The following is a 13,394-nucleotide window of genomic DNA, read 5'->3' on the forward strand; positions in this document are numbered from 1 at the left end:
GCATTAAGAATAACAATTTAAACAACATTAAACTAAACATAGACATATTTGGCAGCCTGCCAGCTGAAGGAAAGCTACATTCAATGAAATCTTACAATATGTAAGGTTTCATAATTCTTCATAAAATCATCATACAAAAGAAATATAATCTAAACACTTGTAAAAAATTTATGGTAAAATCTTTAATTTGTTAACGAAGAAGTACAGTGCTACTGGAAGTTGGATATGAAAAATGCTTTCTTACACATGGTAAAAATTAAAGCATTTAATTGTATGACAAAGTTTCTCAAAAATGTATGAAAAAGTTAATAAAAATTATTTTAATATAAATAAACTACTTTGAAATATATCACAACTTTACTCGGATAAGCCAATATAACAGAGTGGTGCGATTGATTTCCGGTTTCCAGGAAGCCAATTTAACAATTAGCAGAACTCTCTAATCAGCAGAACTATCCAATGAGAACTCATGTCGTCACGCGCGGTGTAATTACAAAGCTTAAAAAAACCATAGCGCTGATAATAAGATACACAAAAATATATATAAAAAAATGTTTTTAGCTTAGTTTGACAGTCTATTAACAAATAATAATAAATAGTTTGACAGTCTATTAACAAATAATAATAAAAACGACTGAACTTCTTCATTGGTTCAATTTTCACACTTACATTTGAATGAAAAAGTAGTTAAATTTAAAACATTCTAGTGTTTAATTACACCTTGCAGTTTTAAATTATGAATTTAGTTACTAGTGGTAAAATTCAGAGCGAGCAATGACCAGTAAATCAGTCCTCGGCCGGGGCCTCTTCCTCTGCGGGGGCGTCAGCCTCGGGCTCGGGGGCGACGGCCTCCTCCTCGACGGGGGCAGCGCCCTCGGGCTCCGGCTCCGGCTCCGGCTCCCGGGCGGCGGGCGGCTCCTCCTCCCGCTCCTCCGCGCCCTGCTCCTCCGCCGGCCCCTCGCCTTCCCCGGTGGCGCTGCCACTGGCGGAAGGAACCTTCTCGGCGCTGCCTCGCTTGGATGGGCTGGCGGCACCCGATGGCGGTTGTTCCTAATAAATTCAAACACAAATGTATTACTCATTATAAATAAAATTTAGATAAACAATGTTTTGAGTTTGCCCAAATTTTTGTAACAAGGACTGGTTTCAACCCCCTAGGGAGCTGTTAATATTGACATATTACAATGGAGATGAAGAACATTTTAGAGAAGGGAATATAGAAGTCTAGGCAAGTCTAGGCATAGGGCTAATGACCTATCATTGGCTGGTTTAAGTGGCCACTTTACACACTGTGTAACATTCACCATTCTGCCATTTTTTTATCATTTCAATTCTTCCATCTGTTGACGTTAGTGAAGTTAAAGAGCTGAAACCTTTATTGTTGCGGGTGAGATTCATCTAATTGAATTATTTCACCTACATACTAGTCGACGCCTGTTTAACAGATTTTACACACTGTGTAAAGTGGCCACTTAAATCAGTCAATGACAGGTCATAAGCCCTGTGGATGCCTAGACTTCTATATTCCCTTTTCTAAAATGTTCTTGTCTCTAAGATTTAAGATAATTTTTATTTCAATCATATTGTAAAGTACAAAGAAATTTTGCCCCTGGCAAAATAAATTATTTCCTATTTCATTTAAAATTCAGTTATTTACAAAAACAAGTTTTAAACAGAGCGCGTTAACAATATATACTACAAAAATAATCAATGGATTCAATCATAGAGCAATAATTCTCTAGAGAAGCCCTCAAGCTCTATTGCATAGAACAAAAGCGTTCACGGTTTGGTTTTAAACAGATGGTTTCGGTTAGTGCTAGCAATTCATAACCCAAGTACCTACGGCCCGTTGTATCGCTGTAATCCGTAGCTAACTTTGTGGTCAGTAATCATACAATAGATTGTCTCCGTGTGGGGGATTATTTATTACGGACGGGTTATTACTCTAAGGATTCAATAGATGGCAAAACAATGAATAATGATCTAGAGAAGCTGGTTTTAGTAAAAAAAAAAAAAAAATGTTTTGTTATATAAATTGTGACACTAAAAAACAAATGTGGCTAGCTTCGGCCACTATCATTTTTAAGATTTTCGGTTAATAAACTGCTCATGTTGTTTAACATAATAATATTCAGATTAAACATAGCCGCCTCTTTTATTTCTGCTAAGAAACTCATTTGGATATTGATTTCTCAAAGACAAAAAGTCGATTTACTCGGTTTCATTTACAATGGAAATGGCCATGTTTGTTTTTTAGTGTCACAAATATTATCATCATCATTCCCTTATCTGAAACTAGCGGTGCATAAGACACCACATTGGTACTCCAATGTTAGTTATTAAACGAGGAAATATTAAGAAATAACTGCCATGTTTGTAAACTGACCTGTTCGTCTTGTCCTGCAGTTTCTTCATCTACTTCTGAAAATCATAATAAGTCCAATTTTAATAACAAAAAATAATTATTGTAGATGCATTAGGGTAATATCACATACTACGAATACCGATTGAAATATATGAATTGGATTTAGAATAATTAATTGTATTTTCAAAATCAATATGGATATTGTGGAGAAATGTTTTCATGCATAAATGTAAAAAATAAATTTAATAAAAATGCGTTGCTAAAAAAACGCGACGTATTTGGCCTTGGTTGTTCTGACATCAAGATTCGTGATAATGTTCTAAATAAATTTCAATGGCCGGGAACAAATAAACATGAATCGTGACGTATTCGAGGAGTGGCCAATGCGATGACCATGTTTGCATGAATTCAAATATTTTTCTAATTTAAAAATATTTTTTATGCTTCTAATAAGTAGCAAAAAAAAATTCTTTCGTGTTTGTTTTTTGTGTAATAGATATTCAATAGCCTCTCATATACGAGTATTTACCAAATCAAAAAGTCATTTCCGCTTCTCAAATATGAGATATTCTGTTGTAATTTTTTTTTTTATCAGATCTGAAAAGCATAAAACAGTAATCTCCTGTAAAATTTGCAATTCGGCAAATATGACTTTTAGCCTTAGCGGGACAGTATGACTGCCATTTTCTAAAGACATTGGCAGTGAGAAGACGACTATAATAGCATATATGAAACTGAAGTCATATATTATAATATTGTAGGAGGAGATATTTTGTTCCTATAAAAAACAGTCCTCAGTATTCAGTCAAATAAGATTTACTTCAAACCATCAACTACGGTCCAATTGGAAGTGAAATATTTCAAAAAAATTAAGCTATGATGTGTGACCTATGACCTACGAGAAAATAGTGTCCGCGAACGAGTTAATTATATTCAAAAACGTGTAATATGAAATGAGCCGAGGAAACAAGTAGGAAAGTGTGTAAACTGTGAACACTCAGTCAATATGAAACTAAATATATTTTAGTAGGTACATAATCAAAAGAAACAAATGATTCTTTAAAAATTTCAATTTAATTCGGTTCAGTTCAGCGCTGAAAAAATCGGCGTTTACTATAAGTAAAGCTTAGTATTATTATGATCTGTTTGCGAAACAGTGAAGAAGGTAATAAATGTACTTCTTCTTCGTTCCTTTTCCGCACCTAATGGTGCATAGGGCACTGCATCGGTACACCAATCGCAGCGTATCTTGATCATTTTTGTTACATGAAGGAAGTCTTATATAAAAAATATACAAATAAGCAAAAATTTAATGCATATAAGCAAACATATTAAGCACTATCTGTTCTCACTAGGCATAGTAAATACCTGTTTTGAGGTAGACAGCATTTTCTTTTTTTTTTTTTATTTAAAATGCAGCATATTTTTTACTAGCGATGTAACGGACGGTTAAATATGTAAATGAAAATGCAATAATATAGTTAGGGCCCCCGGTATCTGTAGGCTAAATGTTGGACCCACAATAAAGGATGAATATTCCACTTTCGGGTCTGACTTTAGCGATACCGGGGTACTATAGAGCAGGAATTTGTGTTACAGGCCCTAAAAAGGGCCTGAATCTAGACGTTTGACGCGTTATTGCTCTAACATGCATATTTGTATTTGTATAAAGACTAAGGACTGCCTTAAAAAAGGCATTTGTAATTGATGTGGCGCGTGCGGCGGCTCCCAGCGAAGTGACCGGGCCGAGCGCCGGCACCTCCCTATATGCACTTTGGGGGAGGCGCGCCGGCCGGGTATAGTGGGAGCGGTATTTCCCCCCCCACTCCCGTATTGGCCTAACGCCGGTTCGGACGCAGGTAGCGGGAGCCCGCAACACGCCCTATATAATGTGTACATTTTAAAGAATAAAGATTGAGTTCGCCTCGAGACATCAAGTTAGTCTGATTGTTTCATTTCGTCACCCCGCCCGACCTCCCGCTCTACTACTGGATCTACACCTTGGACTTGACCATCGCTTCACCCCAGGACTACGAACCAGTATCTTCCACCGACCTACGCAGTGACACCGGACTTGAGAGGAATTTCGAGACTACATAACTTTCGGGATTTACGACCCCGAGAGCGACGACGGCAGCGAGACACGGCCAACACCTACCCCTTGCTACAGGATTGTGGAATACAGTCCAAACTGTGACTTGTACAGTACAGTTTCTGGTCCTTCGACTCGCCGGATTGTGATCTTCAGCTGCCATCTACTTTGAGTCTTCAGCCGAGACGAATCTACGATGCCCGCCTCACTACGCTCTGGAAAGAACGCCGAGGAGCAGCCCACCAAGCCCGTATCGGATGGAGATTCTGATTCGGAAGGTGACATCACTCTTCAGGAAGAAGCAACCCCCTCGCCGACTGCGACTGACGAGACGCTGCAGAACGAGAGATCTGAGAGGCGTCGGGAGAGAAGACACTACGAGAAGCAAATCAAGCAATTGATGTCGCTTTTGGGAACTACAAGCAAGCCAGCCGCTCAGCCAGACACCGCGCAACTCGGAGCGCGGACCGCTCTGGCCCAGGCGGAGAAGGAAGCTACATCGAGCGCGCCCCAGGACCGGGACGCGCTAGTCATTGATCCTGTCTACCCCAAGAGGAACGAGCCTTTCTCTGAGGAGGACAATCAAGAGGCGAGGCCGAAGGAAACGGCGCGCCGCAACACAGAGAGATGGGTCGAGGAGCACACCAACGCCGAACCAGCCGACCGTTTCACGCTGGCACTCGAGGCCTTGCTGGCAAAGCAAGGAGGGAATCGAGGACAAACCCAGGAAGAAGAAACACGCATCGGCGCCATGCTCGCTCGACAGGGGAACGCCAGGGAGCTACAGGACTTCAGCGGCAGCCCCGTGCATTGGCCGGCATTCTGCGACCAATTCTGGGAGTCTTCAGAGCTGTGCCAACTGACGGACCCGGAAAACCTTCTCAGGCTGAAGAAGGCACTCAAAGGGCCCGCCCGGGCGCTAGTGGAGGGACTACTAGTGGAATCAAAGGATGTTCATAAGATCATGAGCACCCTCGAGACGCACTACGACCGCCCGGACGTCATCATGAGCACGCAGTTGGACAAGCTGCGAAAATCACCGCGACTGACGGCAGAAAGCACCATGGACGATTTAGTGGAGTTCGCGATTGCCGTACGGAACATGTGCCTCACGTTGGAAAAGAGGCGCAAAGAACATCTGCATTCGGACGAACTGCTGAACGAGATGGTGCTTCGACTCCCGTTTTTCACGCGGCAACTCTGGGTGATGTCGCGGAAAGGAGCTAACAAGAAGGCAACACTTCGCGACTTCGTGGACTGGATCATGGTTTTCGCGGACAACGCCAAGGACGCCTGCGCCTTTGAAAAGACGAAGTTACCGGCGCGTGGAAAGGAAACAGTGTTCGCGGCGACGGAATCACGGCCAACAACAGACTCAAAGTGCGCGAAGTGCGGCCGTAGCGGTCATAAGTTAAGTGCATGTAACGAGTTTGCAAAGATGTCGTTATTGATGCGACGAGACTTTGTGCGAAATAGAAAATTGTGTTATCGGTGCCTGAGTGACGGACACCGAGCAAACCAGTGCCGAAGCACCGCTAAGTGCAACGTGGGTACGTGTACAGCGAACCATCACAAGTTATTACACAGCGAGCCGCGAGTGAATAGCGCCGACAGCGTTAGTGAAACCGCAATAGTGCCCGACGGGAATCAGTTCGTCGGGGTAATGAGCGGACCGAATAGTGACTCGAAAGTTCTATTAAAAGTGATCGAAGTGGAAATAAGCGGACCACGGGGACGCGTAACAGTGAACGCGATGCTGGACGAGGGTTCCACTATCACGTTGATAGACAATGAAGTCGCGAACAAAGTGGGAGCCCGCGGACGTAGTGATGTTATCTCGATCCGCGGAATCGGTGGAAATAGTGCAACGATAGACACGCGCCGAGTGCAAGTGAACATAAAAGGAAATAGTGACATTTCATATCGCATCGGAGCGAACACAGTGCGAGAATTGAACCTTCCACAAGCGCCGTGTGCACGCAGTGGAACCGCGAACGGTTCAAGAATTGTCAAGCCACAAATGATCATCGGGCAAGACAACGCTGGCGTAATAGTGTCGCGGGAAGTGATAACGAACGGTGATGAAATCCGTTCAAGAACCTTGTTAGGCTGGGTGACTCACGGTAGAGTCAACGGCAGCGCACTGGCGCAAAACAACATTACGCTCGCGACTATGAGTAAATAAAAGTGCTCTACGGTAGTGAATCGCGAGTGTAGCGGGCTTGTAATGCCGCCTATAACCGCGGCAGTGAATCGCGCGCGTAACGGGCTAGTAATGCCACTCACAACCGCCGAAGTGAATAGCGAGTATAGCTCGCTAGTAATGCCGCTTACAATCGCGGAAGTGAATCGCGAGTGTAACGGGCCAGTAAGGCCGTTTGTAACCACCGAAGTAAATCGCGAGTGCCGCGGACAGAACAAGCGTATCGTGTCGGAGCTACCCACAAGCCCGACTGACAGTGATAGTGCGCAGCAAACCAAGTGCTGCGTTAATTTAGCAAGTCTTGTAAAAAATAACTTCACAATCGACTCGTTGGGAGTAACGAGTGCCACGCGCGTTGACAGACAGATAACGCGCGCATACGCGATCATGCAAGCCACGACAAAACCTCTTCAGGATGGACATTGGGAGACTGGACTCTTGTGGAAAGACGGAGATACGTGGTTGCCCAACAATAGGCAACACGCTCTCAGCCGCCTGGAAGGAGTGGAAAGAAAATTAAGAAATAACAGAGAGCTTGCCGCCGCATATCATGAGAAAATGAACGGATACTTACAAAAGGGATATGCATCCGAGGTATGTGAAAGTGAATTAAATAACGTACCAAAGAGGTGGTACCTGCCACATTTTGCGGTCATTAATCCGAAGAAACCCGCCAAAATACGGGTAGTCTTCGACGCCGCAAGCAAGTATAGAGGCGTCTCTCTCAACGACAAGTTAATGGCCGGACCGGACCTATTATCATCGCTATTGGGAAATATGTTTCGATTCCGGGAGGGACATATAGCGCTTGCGGCGGACATAAGTGAAATGTTTTTACAAATAAAAATCACAAAACAAGATCAACTCGCTCAACTTTATCTCTGGCGAGATAATCCGGAGTCGATGCCGAAAACCTACAAGATGACGTCAATGACTTTTGGAGCCGCGTGCTCACCAAGTTCTGCGCAGTATGTGCGAAATACAGTGGCCGAACAGAGTCAGAACGAGTTCCCGGAGGCAGCGGCGGCATGCAAATCCAAATTTTATATGGATGATTATTTGGACGCCATGGACGATGCCGGCGCTGCTGAGAAAATGGTCCGGGAGGTATCCGAAGTCCTAAGCCGAGGCGGGTTTACACTGACGAACTGGGCTAGCAACAAGAGTGAAGTGCTCAGCTCGGTGCCGCCTGAAGCGCGCGCCGCGCCGGCCACGCCGATATGCCTAACGGAAGCGCACGAGACGGCCGGCGCTACAAATGAATTCACAGGACGAGTCCTGGGAGTGACTTGGAGACCTGCCACAGATGAGTTTATTTATCAATTCGACGACCCACTCGGCCAGGGTAGCGACAGTTGGCCCACTAAAAGGGAGCTGTTGAGTGCAGTGATGCGAGTTTTTGACCCGGTCGGATTCCTGGGATGTCTCGTCATCCGCTCTAAGATGCTCCTACAGGATGTATGGAGGGCTCAAACCGGATGGGACGAAACGATAAGAGAAGATCATAAGACTAGATGGCAAAATTGGATCGCACAGTTAGAAAATTTAAATTGCGCCATCCCCAGATGCGCCATAGTAAGTCGGTGGAACCGCCGAGAACTACATCTATTCAGCGACGCCTCGGAAGTGGCGATCTGCGCAGTAGCTTACTACGTGGAGAACACGACCGAGGGCAAGAAGACCACCTTTATCAGCAGTAAATGCAAAGTGACGCCGTTAAAGGTGATGTCAATACCGCGCCTTGAGCTACAGGGCGCACTCATGGCGGCCAGACTGGCGGCCACCATCAGGAGAGAAACCCAGTGCGCCATAGAAAAGGTGGTGTACTGGACTGACTCCACAACGGTCCTGTGCTGGATCCGGTCGGAGCCGCGCGCCTACTCAACGTTCGTGGCCAATCGGCTAGGTGAGATAGACGAACTCACCGACGCCGCGGACTGGAAGTGGGTGCCGACAAAACTCAACCCCGCCGACATCGGTACGAGAGATGGCCGCCCGCTTGACCTGTCCCTCAAAGGAGTATGGTTCCAGGGGCCAGACTACCTCCGGCAAGGAGAAGAATCATGGCCTCGAGAAAAGAAGATGACGCCCACTCCGGACGATGCGATGCTGGAGAAGAAAGCAGAGCGAGTGGTACTGGCGATAACCACCAGCGAGGCGCTACCCGCGCCACAGCGATTCTCGTCGTGGAATCGCTTGATAAGGACAACGGCGTGGGTACTGCGCTTCGTGAGAAAAAGCCGCCGAAGAGACGGCGCCCGCGAAGTTGGCGAACTGACGGCCGGGGAGCTAGAAAATGCTGAGCTCCATTGGGTCCGTCAGTCGCAAGCGGACGCTTTCGGCGGCGATATACCTACCCTGAGACGGGGGGAGCGACTCCCTACGCGGAGCCGCCTATACGGGCTGACGCCGCACATAGACGACAAGGGTGCCGTGCGAATGGGAACACGCTTGAGGAACACAGATACATCAGAAGGACTGAGGGCGCCTATAATATTGGATGGCGCCCATAGATATACCCGCCTGCTCCTGGAGGAGTACCACAGACGAGCCGGGCATCCGGGGACGGAGAGAGTGTTATGTGACGTGAGACGTAACTTCTACGTGCTCAAGTTACGAGGGACGCTGAGAAATATAAGTCACAGATGCGCCATCTGCCGAGTTCGGCGAGGACGAGCCGGCACACCGCAAATGGGCCAGATACCGGAGGCGCGAGTGGCCAGCTACCAACGACCATTCACCCACTGTGGGTTGGACTACTTTGGCCCCCTATATGTTACGATAGGGCGACGCCGGGAGAAGCGATACGGTGTCTTATTCACCTGTATGACGACCAGAGCCATACACCTCGAGTTAGCATCATCCCTGACAAGTGACGCGGCCATCCAAGCCATCAGACGGATGACCGCTAGAAGAGGCCAACCGAGGGTGATGCATTCCGATAACGGAACAAATTTCCACGGCGCCGACAGAGAAATGCGAGAATCAATTGCTGATCTCCATAATGACGCCGCATTCCAAATAGAACTTGCAAATAAAGGCGTAGAATGGAAGTATATACCGCCATCCTCACCGCATATGGGTGGCGCGTGGGAGCGACTAGTGAGATCAGTTAAAACCTCCCTAGTCGCTATCCTCAAAGAACAATCTCCACGAGAGGAGACCCTGTTGACGGCGTTCGCCGAGGCCGAATTCTCGGTAAACAGCCGTCCCCTTAGCCATGTGGCGGTGGACCCCGCAGATGAAACCCCATTGACTCCGAACCACTTCCTAATTGGTTCGGCCGGGGCACGCACACATCTCGCCTTCTACCCCAAAGAAACGGAGAATATCTGCCTGAGAAAGCAGTGGCGGATAGCCCAGCAACTAGCCGACAAATTTTGGCGACGCTGGCTGGGCGAGTTTCTGCCTACACTAGCACAGAGGAAAAAGTGGCTCGATAGATCGGAGCCATTGAAAGTCGGCGATCTTGTAGTGATCGCCGACCCTTCATCACCCCGCAACCAGTGGACAAGAGGGAGGATCATGGAGACACGACTGGCTGCCGATGGACAGGTGCGGACCGCACGAGTTCAGACGGCGGCCGGAGAATATGCCCGACCAGCGATCCGGCTCATCCCACTACTACTAGAGGACCGTCCAGAGAAGAAGATGCCCCCGCAGCCGAACAGCGTGGCATCGGGGGGAGTGTAACGGACGGTTAAATATGTAAATGAAAATGCAATAATATAGTTAGGGCCCCCGGTATCTGTAGGCTAAATGTTGGACCCACAATAAAGGATGAATATTCCACTTTCGGGTCTGACTTTAGCGATACCGGGGTACTATAGAGCAGGAATTTGTGTTACAGGCCCTAAAAAGGGCCTGAATCTAGACGTTTGACGCGTTATTGCTCTAACATGCATATTTGTATTTGTATAAAGACTAAGGACTGCCTTAAAAAAGGCATTTGTAATTGATGTGGCGCGTGCGGCGGCTCCCAGCGAAGTGACCGGGCCGAGCGCCGGCACCTCCCTATATGCACTTTGGGGGAGGCGCGCCGGCCGGGTATAGTGGGAGCGGTATTTCCCCCCCCACTCCCGTATTGGCCTAACGCCGGTTCGGACGCAGGTAGCGGGAGCCCGCAACACGCCCTATATAATGTGTACATTTTAAAGAATAAAGATTGAGTTCGCCTCGAGACATCAAGTTAGTCTGATTGTTTCATTTCGTCACCCCGCCCGACCTCCCGCTCTACTACTGGATCTACACCTTGGACTTGACCATCGCTTCACCCCAGGACTACGAACCAGTATCTTCCACCGACCTACGCAGTGACACCGGACTTGAGAGGAATTTCGAGACTACATAACTTTCGGGATTTACGACCCCGAGAGCGACGACGGCAGCGAGACACGGCCAACACCTACCCCTTGCTACAGGATTGTGGAATACAGTCCAAACTGTGACTTGTACAGTACAAGCGATGTCTATATAATTAATACGAAATTGAATAATATATAAAAATATGTGAATCTTACAAAAATTATCTAACTAAAAAAAATAAAAACTGTCAAACAAAAAAAAATATCATAAAAAGGTATAAACCGATAGAAAGTAATAAATTAGTCAACCAAATTTGTAAACTAACATTTAAAAGTAAAAAAAAAAAAAAAAGACACTGAAAAATAAAGTCATATCACACAAAAACTCTTGATAGCTGCTCCAATTGGCTCCTTCCCATTTGTAAAATCCACTCTTTTGTACCAATTTTAAATTTGTTTCCAGCTAAGCATAATAATATTAAATTAAAAGAGCATTGAAAGAGCTGATTAACACTACATGGCAAATTGAGGAATGACATTCAACTCAACATTTTTCTATAAATGTAAAAATATTACTTTTAATATGATTTTATAGGTATTAAAGTTTTACTTTGAGTGGATCCTTTGGACTTCTGACTGATTTGACTGGGTCCCCTTTGGTCTCCGCCATCCTTGACCGACACGGCACTCTGAAAATTTGTTCAATCACTTATTTATTTCACTAAAACTGACCGTGTTCTGACTCCATGCGGCCTCTGCCCGGTGTTAGTTGGATCAAAATAAATACACACAAAATTAACATTACAAATGGTAACATAGCCTTCGTTATTCAATTCGTAACAAACAAATGACATAAACCTCAAAAAATACTTTTTAATGAAAATTTGTTTTATTGTTATTTATATAAAATATATTTGCTTTGTCTCATCATCTTATTTATTTAATTATTTATTCCATGTGACCAGTTAAATTGAAATGCAATTGATGCGATCAAAGTTGATATTACAATATAAACCCATGTTTTTTCGCTTTTACTAATCAACATTTTGTTTATGAATTTGTCATCATTATCTATTAAGTGATTTTTCTTTTATAAAAGTATTTTTAATTTCTCATTTCTCACAATGTTGTTTCAACAAAATAAATAGTTAAATATATTTATAAAATAAAGTTACGTATTTTTCAATTTTATTATTATTGAAAACAAAAATCCATAATCAAAAGGTAAGATATTGCCAGCTCAGTGTTTTAAACATACATATTTTTAACATTATAATATTTTCAAGAATGTTTTCTTTTTATTGTAATACATATGTAGCTTAATACAAATATTTGTATAAAAAATAAGAATTTGATATTTACTCTTTTTCTGATTTATGAAAAAATAAATTATATTTCTACGTTGTTTGTTCATGTTATGATAAATCCACATAAATTCCCAATAAACGTTTGTAAATAAATAGATAAATATTAATATATCTGACACTTCAAAATGTGAATATTGTAATTTGGGTAGTGAAAAGAAGATAACTGTAAAATAACATAATATGTAATTATACAAAATAAATGTGCTGTCCTTACACGTGGTTTAGAAGATCCCTTTATGGAGACTTTGCTTCCCTTCTGACTCGATGGCTTCTCCGCACCTTTATCGAGAGAAATAAACATTACTTTAAGGAATATTTACTTTAAAATCATCCTCCTTAGAATTATCAAGAAGTTGTATACATATCAGTTTTGAGTGCATAATCCCAAGATTCTCAAAGTTATAAAAACAATAAACAATAGTGATTTAAGTTGTTATTTTGGATTAAGGAAAATTTGGACAAGGAACAGGAGTATATACAGTAACCTGGAAGCAGCAACCTCTCGCTATATCATCAGCGTGTTATTCCTACCTTCGCTTGTGACATGTCTCCTGACTGACGTCCTAGAGGCTGCCTTGAACTCCAGGCTCACCTGGACGGCGATAGCTTGGTCCTTCATCTGAGGGGCCGACACCGGCTAGAATGCAACGAAACGACATACATATGTTATGTATTATGTAGTTCTCCTTATTTACCAGGTGAGGGAGGTTATTTTACTATCTTATTAAAAAAGACCGGATTATATGCAATTAAAGTGTGAAAATATGCAAAATATTATTTATCTTTTCAACTACGGTTGTTTTTTATTAGGAAAAATTGAGATTATCTTTGTTTTTATTCATGTTTCTGTAGTCTTCTGGGTCAAAATATTTTCATAACTTGAGAATGAACATTTCACATTTCAGGTTTCGGGGCAGTGCTTGAACTTAGGTACTATATTAGCGCACATTGATAGAGGCAAAATTTTACGCTTGCTATTAAAAAAACTATTTATTTGACATAATTGTTCAAAGCCAGAGTTGTTTTGTAAAATGTTTTCAAAGTTGACACAACATTAACTGTG

At 43.9% G+C, this 13,394-nt stretch overlaps 1 protein-coding gene across 3 annotated transcripts in view; it reads right to left on the bottom strand.

The window, feature by feature from the left end:
* Positions 1–78: 78 nt before the first annotated feature.
* LOC148276350 (uncharacterized) overlaps positions 79–13,394 on the bottom strand; it is a 28,036-nt gene continuing 14,720 nt past the window's right edge. For all 3 annotated transcript variants that reach the window (XM_088234401.1, XM_088234402.1, XM_088234403.1), the window contains 5 exons: positions 12,863–12,968; positions 12,546–12,610; positions 11,575–11,653; positions 2,387–2,421; positions 79–1,050 (listed from right to left, as the gene is read on the bottom strand). In XM_088234401.1, the coding sequence (XP_088090527.1) occupies positions 787–1,050; positions 2,387–2,421; positions 11,575–11,653; positions 12,546–12,610; positions 12,863–12,968 (549 nt within the window). In that variant the 3' untranslated portion in view covers positions 79–786. The remainder of the gene's footprint in view (positions 1,051–2,386; positions 2,422–11,574; positions 11,654–12,545; positions 12,611–12,862; positions 12,969–13,394) is intronic.

The sequence above is a fragment of the Micrasema longulum genome, unplaced genomic scaffold (assembly GCF_059751315.1).
Source record: "Micrasema longulum isolate JH-2025_06_02 unplaced genomic scaffold, ASM5975131v1 h1tg001235l, whole genome shotgun sequence".
Lineage (NCBI taxonomy): Eukaryota > Metazoa > Arthropoda > Insecta > Trichoptera > Brachycentridae > Micrasema > Micrasema longulum.